This window comes from Branchiostoma floridae, chromosome 2 (assembly GCF_000003815.2).
Source record: "Branchiostoma floridae strain S238N-H82 chromosome 2, Bfl_VNyyK, whole genome shotgun sequence".
Classification (NCBI taxonomy): Eukaryota; Metazoa; Chordata; class Leptocardii; order Amphioxiformes; family Branchiostomatidae; genus Branchiostoma; species Branchiostoma floridae.
This window is the reverse complement of record NC_049980.1, coordinates 18,717,028-18,732,002: the sequence shown is the minus strand read 5'-3', so window position 1 is coordinate 18,732,002 and position 14,975 is coordinate 18,717,028. Positions and strand designations below refer to the sequence as shown.

General features: G+C 41.2%; 1 protein-coding gene across 3 annotated transcripts in view; it reads left to right on the top strand.

Moving 5' to 3' along the window:
- The window catches only part of LOC118410338 (solute carrier family 43 member 3-like), a 22,803-nt gene extending 11,440 nt beyond the window's left edge, over positions 1 to 11,363 (top strand). For 2 of the 3 annotated variants that reach the window (XM_035811957.1, XM_035811958.1), the window contains exons 3-12: positions 1,137 to 1,183; positions 3,075 to 3,151; positions 3,397 to 3,489; positions 6,392 to 6,612; positions 6,802 to 6,968; positions 7,109 to 7,336; positions 7,580 to 7,725; positions 8,087 to 8,160; positions 8,494 to 8,617; positions 9,356 to 11,363. In XM_035811957.1, the coding sequence (XP_035667850.1) occupies positions 1,137 to 1,183; positions 3,075 to 3,151; positions 3,397 to 3,489; positions 6,392 to 6,612; positions 6,802 to 6,968; positions 7,109 to 7,336; positions 7,580 to 7,725; positions 8,087 to 8,160; positions 8,494 to 8,617; positions 9,356 to 9,484 (1,306 nt within the window). In that variant the 3' untranslated portion in view covers positions 9,485 to 11,363. Of the gene's footprint in view, positions 1 to 1,136; positions 1,184 to 3,074; positions 3,152 to 3,396; positions 3,490 to 6,391; positions 6,613 to 6,801; positions 6,969 to 7,108; positions 7,337 to 7,579; positions 7,726 to 7,884; positions 8,051 to 8,086; positions 8,161 to 8,493; positions 8,618 to 9,355 lie in introns of those variants that run through there. The other variant, XM_035811959.1, reaches the window with a different exon arrangement.
- The last annotated feature ends 3,612 nt before the right edge of the window (positions 11,364 to 14,975 follow it).

The window sequence follows — 14,975 nt, the reverse complement described above, 5'->3', positions numbered from 1 at the left end:
TGTGTGCATGTGCGTGCGTACGTGCGTGCGTGAGTGTTTGTTTGTTTGTGTGTGTGTGTGTGTGTGTGTGTGTGTGTGTGTGTGTGTGTGTGTGTGTGTGTGCGGTTGTGTTTGTGTTTTGAATCTATTAAGAAATCTATTGTCCATGTGACATCTTGTGGTATTGGTTAGTAATGTTTCGGCTCAGAATCCAGAGGTCGTAGGTTCAACCCACTGTCTGGCCCCGCGTTTACAAGTGCCCTTGTGAAAGACATTTTGTACAAATTCCATAAAAATGTTTAGACAACCCCGGCCATTCACTCTATAATGGAAGATTTTTTCAACACGTCTTTTTGCTTATTTTTGATTATTTTGCATCGGATCATATATAGACGACTTTAATATCAGATCTCATCATGAATTCTCACAATCTATGTGGACGGAGTCGCTCAACCAACACACATCCCCTAGCGCAAAAATCACTGCAACTGGCAACATATTTACACAAAACACATGCTCTTTTAGTGCCTGACTTTTATCTTTTGTTGTGACGATCTTGAAACCTTGTGATAGATTGTTGACCACATACTGTTACTGTTTTGCTATGTTGCCTTCTTTGATGTGTACATGATTTTTAGTAACTGACACAAAAATACACATATTTTGTTCTTCTGGCGTAACGTCACTACAAGTTGGAACGGCTCCAATGTTAATTCAAGCTTGAGCATTGTATATTTGTATGACGTACTTGGTTGAATATACAATCCATGCCAAGAAGCAGTCAGTGTGAGCAAACTGTGTTCACTCGGGGTGTGAAAATCTGCAAGTCACTAAAAGCTGACTTGATACGAAGTTGAAGTAGCAAGTTCACATTTCGACATATGTGTTGTCAAGTTACCACAGTGCTCTTGTTCACATTTGTCGTTGTCACAATATACACCCAAAAAACTGAAGTCGTGAATAATCGAAATAAAGGAATCATGAATATACACAAGTGCGAGTAACATTTTCTTGTTTTGTTCACAGGTACACAAACGACAACTTCGCACACACCTACAGATACACATATCTGCCGTCGTCATATTGAAAACCATTCTGTGAAAAAGTCCCATACAGATTCTAACGTTTTGTCGCCTTGTGTTCCTGTTTTGAACTAGTATCCTGTACGGGCTGTCGACTCTATGTTTTGCCTTTACGACACAGGGTAAGTTCAGCGTGGCCATGTCGTTGGATTCATAAGGTAACGTGCAGTGAATCATTGTTGAAGTCCCGTTTGGACACTCAAAGCAACTCTAAGCGTGGGACTACGCAGTAGAGCTCAGCACATTGGCACATTGTTCTATCCTTTTATCTATGCTTTCCCTTTAATTATAGGAGAAAGAAGGAGGGGATTTACTGCTGATTGGGAAGGATCATATTGACTGAATTGTACAAAACCACAAGGAAAGGTTGCTTTGTCGCTGAGAATGAAAGTCTGCACCCTACAATTTATTGGCGACACCTAGAAGCTTTTGGGCCCGGTGAAAGTTTTTTCCGAACGCATTCTATACGATTTTTGGGGGGCTTGGTTTGGTTTGGTTTCCCAGAAAAATACAAACGAAAATAATTTATTTGTTGGTCTTTTTAGTCATGACTCATATAGTCAGCTACACAGATATGAGAACGTTAGTTTAGGCGGTGACACCAACCTTCCCTTGAGGTTTTGTTATGATAGGTGCCGACAGGACAAGCCCCTCTTGCTCGGGAAAGACAACGGGTTACTGACTCGTTCCAGAAACACCTCGCATCCAAATTCTTTTCTCAATATCATTAGGCCACAGTAAGTAAAATTTATGGATGACATTCACTAGACACCTCAAGTCTAATGCAACAATGCGAATTGAAAGAGAAAACAAAACATAAAACTAAACGATACTTTGGAAAAGGAAAAGTTTTATAGGCTGAATATCATTGCCATCTGATTTTCGATGACTTCAGTGCTTTATTCTTTGATTAGAAATTAGATGCCATGAAAGTATCAATGGATGAAAAAGCTCTTTCTTGCTTTGGTTTTGGGAACCAACAGAAATTAATATACTAGTACAATGCGCACGGCTGTCATCCATGAGATTACTTTGCTATGGTTACAAGAAGAACATTTTGATCATTTCAGGACATGCAACGGAGAAAACTCGTACACATAGTGACATGTGTCAGACTTAAGTGGCATTTAAAAAAACAATAGTAATGTTGGAACAAAAATGCTAAATTGTGTCCATTCTAACACATGGAACATGTGGCACGATCATCCTCTGTTTGATATGTGAGAGCTAATGATCATAAAGAAATGTGGAATCAATTTGTAAGCAAAGGTTTTTCCGAGATGATATCAAGATGGTTTGATCAAGCTCCTGATAAAAGCTCCTTGGTTTGATATACCTCCTTTTCGAGATGTAGGTGTGTTGACAAGGAAATATTCAACATTCCTGGTGTATATTACCCTGGGTACCATTCTGGTTAGTAGAGCCTATCTCTGATATTCCCTGTTATAGAGGCAGCGAATATTGAGGCAATTGTAAACTAGCCATAATGGCCTTCACTGGAGTTAACAACAAATGTTCAACTCGGAGAAACCTTGCAAACATCGTCATTAGCGCTCACCCACCTGCCCCCACCCTCACCCTTCATGTTGTCAGCCCTGTCCGGACAAGATGAAGTGTGAGTCAGCTCAACATTAACCTGTCACCTCGGATGGGACATGTCCGATCTCTGCATGATTGCAAAATCTAATCCCTAAAACAAGTCTTATCGAGAAAAATGATTATGGCAATAGGATCTATCTACCGAGTGCTGTGTCTTCTTTTACTGCATGGAGTCGTTGACTTTGAAAATCACTAAAAGATGAAGTTGAACTAATGTGATTAAACTTTAATCGGGAATTGGAAGAATAATGCAGGGATGGGACCTGACCAACCTAAATCCATATACATTCAATGTACACGCGGTGGGCAAAACTCTCAGGTCTGATGTGGCTGTGGAGGGTATGCTTGGTCATAAAAATTTCAGTCTGTTTTTTGCCTCGCTCTAATTCATACTTTTTTGTCTCGTGTTCGCAGAAACTCCGCACTTTTTATTTCTCGCCACGTCACTCAGCGGCGCTGTTGCCCTGACCATTCTTGTTGCACAACTACAGGTGGGGTTTTGTTCTTTCATTTTCTTTCGATGTATTGGAATTTTACAAAATAAAAATGAATCTTCAAAGCGCAACTGTTTTAGCTGCTAACATACAATGTACTTTATGATAAAGTTAATTTTTGTCCTGTAATGTAGGGTAGTGTGATGTAATGTAATTACATCGAGATGAAGAATAATGATTAAAATGGAATGAATCTTGAAATGTGTATCTCGTTGTAACATTTTCCTTCCCTCCGCCTCCAGGTGGCTAACTTGTACAGTCAGAACAGAGCCCTGGTCCTCGGGACGTTCAGTGGCCTTTTTGCGAGTTCATGCACTGTGTTCTTCATCTTTTCGGTGAGTTGCTTGTCCAGAATAATACATTGTACTGTGTTTTTACCGTCATCAAGGTAGTGAGTTTTCCAAAGGATGTTTTTAAGTCTGCGTTGCTACATATGTCCCTTACAAAATAATACCACAGTCTATCCAATGTTTACAGTACAAAGTTTTGTTATTCAACCTGAAGTTTTCATTACAATTACAAATAATTTCGTTTTGTGCAAGGTCTGTTTTCCCTCCTCCCAGCTCATTCCATGAGAGGATTAAATCTCTGGAGAAAGGTGCAAGGGTTAGAACAGGCGGTGCACCTGTTTTTTTAAACTGAAATTAGATCGGAAGACCGGTATTAACTTCCATCTACAAATTCTGCCAGGGTCCCGTGGAGTTTTCATAATCCTTCGGACCCACCCTGCTTGTAGGCTTCTGCATTTTGCATATACATCTAGAATCTTTAACCCTCCATCCTGGTAGTTCAAAGACAATGTTTTCCTTTTTATTTCATTGGGTTTGCCATCTCAAAGGAAGTAACGGAAGCAGGCTTTTTCTATTCTTTTAATGCTCATTCAGGAGTGGGTATTGCGGGCATCTAACACACCTGGGCTATTCCTAATGATTTTTCCCGTATAAGGTAAGTGTCCTTCGCCCAGCAAGTGTTAGATTTTTTTCTACTGATTTGTTCCAGTTTTGGGATTCGCAATTTTTTCCAGGACTGCAATAACGTTACAAGCCCAATGGTTTAATACTCAGTAGGTGTTTCTGGCCAGTTTACTCCACATGGCTTATCCTTTCTACCAGAAAAATACCGTCACCAAAGTTATGTTTTTGTCAAGTCACGATTTTGATTAGTGAATAGGTCTTGTGTTGAAATAAAATAGAAATGAAATAATAGTGATATCTGAAAAGCAGCCCGATGGTTGAAACTGTCAAAACATGGCCAATGCACTATGACATTGTTCAGACAGCCGTTATTGTCGTTTGGGACGAACCAGAATAGATTGTGTCTGGGTGGGTTAAGACCCAAAATGTTAAAAGTCTCAAATTTGAGAACTATATACAAGAAATTAGACAAAAAGGCAGCCCTATAGAAGAACATAAACTATACAGGAACCGTGTTCTTACACATATCCACGCCTCCCACCCCCACCCCCGAGACCCATTTGGGCAGTCCCTCGTCTTTCGTCGCCATGGAGACAGACGTGCTTTTGAATGGACGTTAATTTCATTCCCAAGAGCTGGAGCTTTTGTTGACATTCCTCGGCCACAGAGATAGCTCGTAGCATGGGAATTATTGGGCTCGGCCAAATTGTGTGGCAACATGCTTCAATCTGGATATGGACTGAAAGACTGTTTTTACTGTTATCATTATAAAACTTTAGATGGAAATCTGCCATCTGGCAAAAAGTTCGCATATTGTTTTTTTTTTTTTGGGGGGGGGGGGGGGTTTGTGTGTGTGCGTGTTGTCGATTCGCGATTTTTTATCCGGGATTATGACGGGAAAGGAAAATATGCCGGGAAAGGAAAAATGCCGGGAGAGGAATATGTACCGTGGGGAGTGTACCGCTGCTAGGGCCGTATAAACACACTGTATTGTCCAACCCTCTCTAAATCTAATGTTAATCTGCAGGCAGATCTACCGGTGGCATAAGGAAGCGGATTAGAAGCGTTAGAAGCGGATTTCACAGGCAAACTGCCTCCTATCCGATGATGTGATATGATATGATATGATATGATATGATATAAGGAGTTAAGCTGGCCAAGGGGTGCTCTGAGTCACCGGGGGCCAGCTAAACTCCTTATGCCACCGGTGATCTCCCTTGGAGATTACTCTGATGTATAGAGGTATATTGTATCTAAGACAAGGCGATAGCAGCTGGATTTGTTCCTGCCAACTGGTATCTAACATATTAAAGCTTAATCACTACTTTCTTGATTTTGATAGAAATGGATATATTGAAATGGTTTCATTACATAAAGTTATATTTGCAAGTCAGAGACTTCTAGCCTGCAAACTATTTGTGAAATTTGGAATAGCCTGAATTTTCACGGGTGCAGTTACCTACTGGGTACAGTAGAAGCCAGTTAATTGCACAACGGATTAACGCACACTTCTGTTAACTGCACGGAATCCCCAAATCCCAAACCAGTGCGGTCCAGCTAGATAACTTCGCATTATTGCACCAGCCGGATAATTGCACGAAATTCACTGGAAAATAGGCGTGCTTCTACTGTACTACAACTGTAGCACAGGGGCAAGCAACGTCATAGACAGACACAGACGTTTCGCGTGCATGTTGTTTGTCCGCATCTAAAGTTATCCGCATGTTGCGTTGTCCGAATAACCAGGCCCAAACAACAAACCTCATGTATCAATAAAGGTAATGTTGTTATTGTATATTGCATTGCTATCAGCTAGGGCTAGCCCTTGATAATAGCCTCCGGCTAGTTGGGTAGCCCTGGCTGTATTTCTCTGTATACAGCCGAATAAATCAAATCATATCCTCTATGTTCTACCACAATGCCCTGCGTCTCCCAGCATGCAGTCAGATTCGTAAAAAATCCTTTAATATGATTTATAACTAGCCTGCGTTACACAACATCTCGCTGCCAGGGATTTCAGTATTGGCCCTCTGTCAGTCGGGAGCCGCGATTTCGTTATACCCGTCACATCCACGATCTTCGGGCGTATCGATGGAATATCGGCCATATTTACAATCGACAAAGGTTTGCGCGTATTTCTCACCTGAAAACCGTCCCTGTCACATATAAGTCATACTTTACACCTTGTACAATTGTTGTGCAATAGAGTTATTATTACAAGCGAGGCTCGGGCAATTGCCGCAGAATCGTCGTTCAATCGATTTTCGCCAAATGGGACAGGGGTATTAGGCTAGTCTGTAACCAGTCGACTTCACTGTTTCAGAAACTGTACGAGCGAGGGTTCGACATCCATGTCATGTTCTACCTGTGGACGGGTGGGGCCGTGGTGCAGTTTCTCAGTGCCATCTTCCTGACGCCAGACGACCCCATTCTCCCACCGGCGCGGGGGTCGGACGACTCGTCGTCCGGAGAATCGTACTCCAGTGGGTCGTCGGAAAAGTCGTCGTCGAACGATGTATTTAGAAAGGGCTCCAAGGATCAGTGGTAAGGATAACTGGAGTCCCCAGCTGTTTTAAACACTTCTTATTTGGTAAAGACCTACCCTCTGGCTTCTAATCGCCCTGTTTACAAAGAACTGACAAACAAGCAATAAACAAACGAAAACAACAAAACACAAATGACACCAAAACATAACACTTTCCATAAGTCTTAATTCTTTTAAACCCGTCTTAGGTTGACCACCGAAGTGCAGACCGAGCCCAGTGCCAGGTCCCTGTACCTCTCTCCAGACTACATATGGCTGCTGGTTTGGCTCTCCATCTTGCAGCTTAAGTTTTTCTTCATGGTCGCCATTTTGAACCAACAACTCAACGTCCTGTCGGAAGACGACGGCTCATCAGGTGCGTAGTATGATTTACGACTTAAAAACAATTGATACGATAGTTTGTTGTTTGAAAGTTCACCTGTGTAGGTAAAATTCGTTATGAAGATGCTTAAACTACAATTTCTAACACATCCTCGTGCCTCCTCTTCTTCCCAGTGAATTGGTACCTGAGCTGCTTCGCCATCGTTCAAGGCGCAGGGCTCCCCTTCTCGCCTCTGGCTGGTTGGGTCATGGACCGGGGCTGCAAGAAACCAATAGCGGCGCCTAGCTTTTTGGTGATGTACTACAGGATACAAAACATCGGTCATCGGTTGGCCCTGCACCAAGACAGCAACAGTAACTACAACTTCAACTTGGTGTACAGCCTTAAACACGACAGGAGAGGTAAGTTGGAGGGTCGAGTTTGCAAACCCATTGTTGCCTCTTCTACTTTCACTAGCAGTTCACTGTATTCTGCCACTACAGCTGCAAGTCCGTTTTTCTTCACCGTGCGCCTTTAGTTTTCTTTTTCTTTGTTTTCTGGTTTGACTGTTAAGTAAGACTTTTTCACTAGATTGTTCTCGAAGACCTAACTTATAAGTGTCTTCTTAAAGCTATTGTAAAAGCTCTCTAAACTTATCACTGCAGCTCTGGAGCTTCAACTGCCAGATGAGCACGTGGATCAAAAGGACCAGTCCAGAAGAATAAAGAATTGTGCAGTTTCCAGTCTCGTCACATGTTGTTTAGGCCTTGTTCTGTGTATTGCAGACGTCATTCCAGTCATGCAAGTCCAGGTAAGCCATATTTGTGGCTACGAGATTGTGGCTAACAAAATTTATTGTGGCATGTTGTATGGTAATGAAATCCCACACTTGACACCACGTTTTATTTGTGGATTCATTTCTGGCATTTGTTTGTTGCTGAGCACGTGTTACACAATTTCTCGTTGTTAGGGAGCGATGAGCCTCCTCCCAGGAAGTCAGGGGCCTGGCCAATGGAAGGGCTAGCGCTGCTAGAAGCGTGATTAAGTCTGGCTAGTCTTGATTTTAAGTCTAGATTAAGTTGCTCTGTACTTCTGTATTTTTTGTACTTTCTTTGCTTAACTGCACAGTGCTACATTGACACTGTTGAAAATGGATATATTATTTTTTTCAGATCCTGGGGTTCGTGGCTTTAATTGGCCTAAGAGGATTTCTGTATTCTACGTACACCGCGTACATCACAATCATGTAAGTAAAAGACTGTATTTCCTAAAAAAGACTTACATGGCATTACCAGATAAACCGAGCAGAATTGAAATTAACCGCTATCGGTAATTTTCACCTTTTGTAGAGCAATCCACCCTATCCTTGTGTTATTCTGACTGTTTTTCCTGATTATGTCTTCTTTGATGTTTCACGAGAATCAAGCACTTCAGAGGTTGTGTCTTACTCAGGGAGTTGACTTTAAAGTTTCTCACACGCAAAGGGACTTGCGTTGTTACACTCCTTTTCCTACCACACAGATTCATCTCTGCTGTAGGAGAATGGTTTGTACATAATGTACTTTTAAATGTCCCATAGTTTCCCGCCATCTCATCACGGCCGGCTGATGGGTGTAGGGTACGTGGTCGCTGCAGTGGTGGACCTGCTGATGTACCCAGCATTCCTGCTGATGGAGGGGGCCCTGAAGGGGGACCCGTTCTATGTGAGTATTCAAATGGCGTCATCGATTCGTCCACCGTCATGGTGTTGTTCTCATTTGCATTCCAGGGAATCATAGTACTTCGACAATAAGAGATCCTGTGATACCTGGAATTTGGAAATGACCACCATTTCCAACGTGTCCAAAGCTTAGAGAAAAAGATGACTCGATGGTGTTCCAGATCTTGCCCTTAAAAATGAAAGACGTGTTCGTTCAAGGTACAAGTTATTGATATGCAAATAAGGACAGACTGTGTTCGCTGCTGTGACATCACTGCTTTGAAAAAAAACTTATAATCGATATGAATATCAAATCACGTGAGTGAATACGCCCTAAGCAGTGATAACAGAAACTAGTGAAACTGTTCCAGCTCAACCATGAAGCCTCATACTGTAGCCGTCCTCACCTTCAAACGGACAAACACATGGGTCATATGACTGCACGGTAGTACTGGCCCCATGACATCAGGAATAGATGAAACATTGCCCAAACTAGTCTGTACCGCCCAGACCGCCCCTCCCTGTGGAGTAATGGCTGGTGTGCCCTGATTTAGATGAGCTTTCATGCTTAGATCAGCAACATATTTGAAAAGTTATGAAGGTTTATGGATCCAATCGTAGCGGTCATATATATATGAATATAGTAATGAGCAATAGCAGTTGCGTTTGAGAAGAAAATCCTTTAGATATTTAACATGGAAAAATCTTTATTTGATGTTGTGTTCTGACTTTTTCCCTGTAGATCAATGTTGTGCTGCTGCTGCTATCCCTGGTGGCCTTTGGGTTGCCGGTGTACCTTGCGCGGAAATGTCGACGGTCAGCTCATGGCAATCATTTACTGACGTTGCTACCCACGCCATCCAAAGTGTGATACAAAATAGCCTCCTGAGATGAAAATGTCGATGAAAGTTGTAAATATGTGCTAGCAGTTTTGGAGACGTATAGGCCCACAGGGTAAAGAAATCTTGTTTTCCTCGACCGATGTCTACCGCATATTCACATTAAGTCGCTGCTACCCTCCGCCAGCCAAAGTGTGATTCAATTATATTCTACGGGAATGCAGAAGACGATAAAACATGTAAATATGTTAGCAGTTTGGGGAATGTAAAAATACACTTGTAGAATTCAGTCCTCTCCTTGGTTCATATTAGCGAGGTGGCGCTTTTATACCTAGAACAATAAAAGCCAGTATCTTATAGCTTTGGTAGATATTTTGTAAAGATGGTTATGATGCAATGTAGCAAGGACTGTAACTGTTTGCTTGGATCACTCAGGAAATATGAGATTCCTTGTCAACATGTCCGAAAAGATGAACCACTGTGCAGATAAAGATATGAATCATATCAAACCATCCGAAATATTGTCAGAAGCAAACCGCTTGAATACGGACAGACTGCTCATATGCTACATCGGTGCTACGTGTATCATTTAGCCAGTGTATCTAATGATCTGATGATTGTTTTTTACAAACAATGCCTTAATGCTTCGTCAGAAGCCAGTAGTGAGGAATCCCTATCCACGGGCCAGTCTTCTTGTATATTTTGCAGTCCATAGCGATTATCTCTCAAGTCTCAAATAATTGTGTTTGTTGCTTATAAATGTATATTCACTGGTCATCAAAGTTGAGTAAATTCGTACAGCGCAACTGTATCAGTTGTATCCGCTTTCTGTCAGCTGTAAATAGTTCTGTGGCAGGTTTTAATTGTTGTTTTTCCCGTGGAAAGTCACACTTAAAGTATGGAAGTACCCGAAATGGAGTGTGGTATCCAAATGGCACGGTGTGGATGTTGTCTGATTTACATTGTGCAGGTTTTTATATTTTCCATTACCATGTAATGTTTATTTTACAGGTTGTATTTACGAGTCGATCCAAGAGACAATTGTGTTTGTGACGCTATGTCACGGGGTACAACTACGTATACGTCATCAAAATGGCGACAGCGGTTGTAGGTCGTCCACTATGTCATATTTTCATATCTTACTGTCCTTCAGAGAGGCTGGCATGAAACATGACGTAGCTTGATAGGTGGTAGTCTTTTTTGTTATCTCAGGATCAGCTAAAGCCAACAATTATCGTCATTGTCGTCAAACTATTTTTGGTAATTAATGCTTTGAATGTATGATGTCGCCACTTTACAACCGACGTTCCTATCAGACATTTCGACATCAAGACATGGCGATAATTTCTTTCTTCAAATGACCCTCACATACTCTACCACCTCGCATGCTAGGTTAGTTTATGCTAGGTTACACATAGACACCCATGTGGACGACCAACTACCACGCACTGGTCGGCTCCGCCAGTTTGATGACGTATGTACCCGTATCAACTACTATAGTCGTACTGACCAACGTCGTGCAATGAACTATCATGGGACCACAGTGGAATATGTACTGAGTTGAGACGATGTACTTGCCTGGATATATCAGCAACTTAAGTGTACTTGTATCTGATTACAAAGATGTTATACATTGGTATTAGGCACAGCTTCAAACGCGTGCAGAAGAAAGAAGTTGAATTTTGATTGAATGATTGATCCTAGTCTAGTGATATTTCTTTCTAGACTCTGATTCGTTATGTATGTAAAATGTTCATATGTGATTTCGCAGAGATGGAATATAGTCACATAGCGTGGATATTGGTGGAAAAATGAATTGTGTAACAGGTTTAAAGTTATTACCGGCTTTTACGTGAAACACAGCAATGGGCATCTTATATGAGGTGAAAATAAAACATATGATTGCTTCTGTCACGGTGTTTTCTTTTTAAACAGAAAGAAAGTAACACAATTCCCGATTTTTAAGCTGTCATGGCGCTATGACCATTTTAGTCCATGGGCCAGGTCCCCCAAAATGGCCATTTGGTACCAAACAAAGGGACAAAGGGTGACTTACTTTTTTGAAAAGGTTGATTCCTCTACTTCATTATTTTGCATGATAACCATGTCAGATGCCCAGCTTTATAGGAATTATTACGTGATTTTGTGACGTCACTCAAATCTATAGAACTACCAAAAATCGTTTATTACAAGTCATCAAAAGTGGTTTTAATAATCCCCAACCACATTTGATGAGTATTTCTCTGCACTTAGATCATACAAATACCTGTTGAATATATTTGGAACCATTTTGAAATAAATTTAGACAAATTTCCACAATGGTTGCCATGGCAACGGTGAAAAATAGCATTTTCTTACAGGAAAGTTGCTAAACAAGCCATTGTTGGATGTTTTTGAAATTTAGCCATTATCAAGGCATGACCAATGACACCGAACGATTCATAACTAATGTAAGGGCTCTTAGAAAACATTTTAGTTAGGTAAGAAATAAATAGAACTTTTCAGTATTTTAATCCATACTACAGTGTGGATTGAAATACATGTATATTGTTTTTTTGCAGTGTTTCTCCTGCCAAATCTTGAAATAAATGGATTCAACTTTTTCATCTTTGGCCCAAATGAGTTGCAATTTGGCATGGAGGTAGAGATAGCAAATACCCCCAGACTTTTTTCCTCTCTTTTTTTGGTAGAGACCTTATAAATTGTTTCATTTAGGGTGTTTAGTCATTTTTGGCGGAAAATATATATTTTGGGCCCCTGTACCCTGGTATTACAACCTAATGACCTGAAATTTGATACAGAGGTGCATTGGGCATTTGCTCACATGGCACTATGAACAATTTGTGCTTACATTACTTCAAAAATGAGTTATTTGGGGATTTTGGGCCATTTTTGACTAAAAATATATATTTTTGGCTCCTGTGCCATTGTATTGAAACAAAATGACCTGAAATTTGGTTTGGAGGTGTGTAGGCTATGTGCCCACATTATTTCATTTTTACTTTCGGAATACGTTTCTTGAAATTGTTGAATTTTGGGATTTTCTTTGCTATTTTCAGACTAAAAACATATAGTTTTGGGTATGCCTCTATACTAAAACCAAATCACCTGAAATTCAGTATGAGGGTGCGGACGGACTTTCTAGTTTAGTTAATAAATCATGATCAGGTGACATACGCCATTCTATCGGCCATTTGGACCTCTAAACAATATTTGTAGACATTTTGAAATAGGCAGATTTTTCATGACGGTTACCATGGAAATGGTGCTAAAATACTCTATCATCAAGACTTGACCAATTACACTGAACGATTCATAAACAGTGGTAGGGTTCTTAGTGGTTAGTTTAGCTCCTTGGCTAGGTGCGTAAGAAAAGTAGACATTTTTACCTAAGAAGTCAGGAGACAGAAATCAGGTCGCTATTTTGGCATCTTGCCACTGTATATGTCATCTTCCTTTTTTTCAATGCAAACGTTTATCGATGTCTTGTGCCATCATTATGTTAAAAGTCCTCAAAATGACTTTTCATTGTGTTTCTGTGAACGTTGTAAGTCTGACTCAATTATATATGGATGATATGGAGCATAATCCTAGGTCATCTTATCTTCTTTCTGTATAACAACAACAACAAGACTCACATGCCTCCTGGCATATTTACAACAACGAGGCAATTCACAGCAACGATTCAGCAAGAGGGCTGTTCATAAAAATTGGAATCATTGTAAGGGACATATCAAATGCTGATTCAATGCTAAAATCTTAGGAATACTATTTGTTTAAAATCTGAGTTTCAAAGTGGTATACAGTAGAAGCCAGTTAATTGCGCGTCGGATAAACGCACACTTCAGTCAATTGCACGGAATCCTTAAATTCCAAACCAGCTTCCATTCACTCCATTGTTAGTGACTTCGCTTATCTGCACGATGAAAAGTCACCAATAATGCACGTAAATTTGTCAAACATCGTCGCCAAATGGACTGAATATGCGTGCTTAAAATTGGCATACGCGGTACAATTAGGCCGATAATTGCCTGTGTAGAAGCGCAATACCGACAACATGTATGAAATTGTTATTGGGAGCAAAAGAAAATGATATTGTGGGAAGTCGTGGGCGGGTTCTGCGCGTGTCGGCGCCATAAAGAGACGCACGTCCGCCAAAAGCCGTCAAAGCCGGCATTATGATTTGGGAGACAACTTGCTGTGCACGTGACAAACTCAATAAAATTTGTTCTCTACCAGTCCATTGTCTATTAGCTGTACATGTATTTGAGATTGCGGGGACATACTTTTGCGCGAAGGAGAAAATATTTGCAGTGGTTTAAAGTCATTGGCAGTCAGTCAGAAACCACACTGCAACTCGGGTCCTATAGACGGTAATAGCAGTCGCTTTTGGCGGTACGGTACCTTCGGGATCAGCAATGGTAAAGTGTACTTAAATATCATATGGAAGGCCCTGTTCACCGAGCAAAAAAATGAAACGGTTCATCCGTTTGGCAAGCTAAAACGGATAAATTTGTCACCATGAACGTTCCGTTTCATTATTCTTGGTTGTGAATACAGCCATGGTTGGTTTTGGGTTGCCAGGTGATTGACAGTTTAGATGTAGAACTGTCTCCTGTGTTGCAGGGGCCTATGCCACCTTCAATAATGTATCAGGTTACTCTGATCCGACCCCTGATGTAGTAAACGCGTGTCTCCTGCCATACGGCATATAAGTCATCGCAAAAAGGTTGAAATTTGCATGTGCAACAATCTGCTTGAGAAATGAAGCTTATAGAATTGAGTAAAGCCTAATATTTTACAAAACGATACACGTTAGTAATTTTCCCATGTATTTGCGTCAAATTTAATTGATTTTGAAATATTCTGAATATTTTGCAAATTAACCTATTCCAAAAGACCTAAAAATCTGGGGCTTTTCAAACCCCAAATCCAGGTAACAGATGGAAAATCATATAATGGGGTGACATTTTTCTGCCTAAGAATTTCTCATTGCACATTTGCTGGCATATTTCAAGAACTTTATTTTTGACGCGCAGATTTTTAACGCGTGCCTAGATTTGAACGCACAGAAAACCCGTTCCCGGCTTTAAGCTAGGGGCACAACCCGCCGTACGTGCAAATACGTGCCAAAACGTCGGCAATCTTTTGGTGTCCGTAAGTGGTAAGTACCGTCTCCGTACGAGCTCGTAGGGAATTCGACGGATTTGAGAGCAGGCAGACACGCCGTAGAAATTTAAGTGCATGCGGAACTTTCTCTGCGTTCGGGCTGCGGATTCGCCCTTCGTACGTGCCAGTACGGGTGACGCACCTGCCATGTACAGCCAATGAGCGTACAACGCACTGGCTCCGTGAGTGTATTAAAGTTTTCTCACAGTCAATTGCTGTACGGACGGCGCACGTAGCACGTGTAAGTAGGGCCTGCATACGTTAACAGAGACCGTAATCGCACAGAGACCGTACGTTGTAAGCACGTGCAACTCACCTACCACTTCCGCAACGAACGATGAACGCAACCGCTCG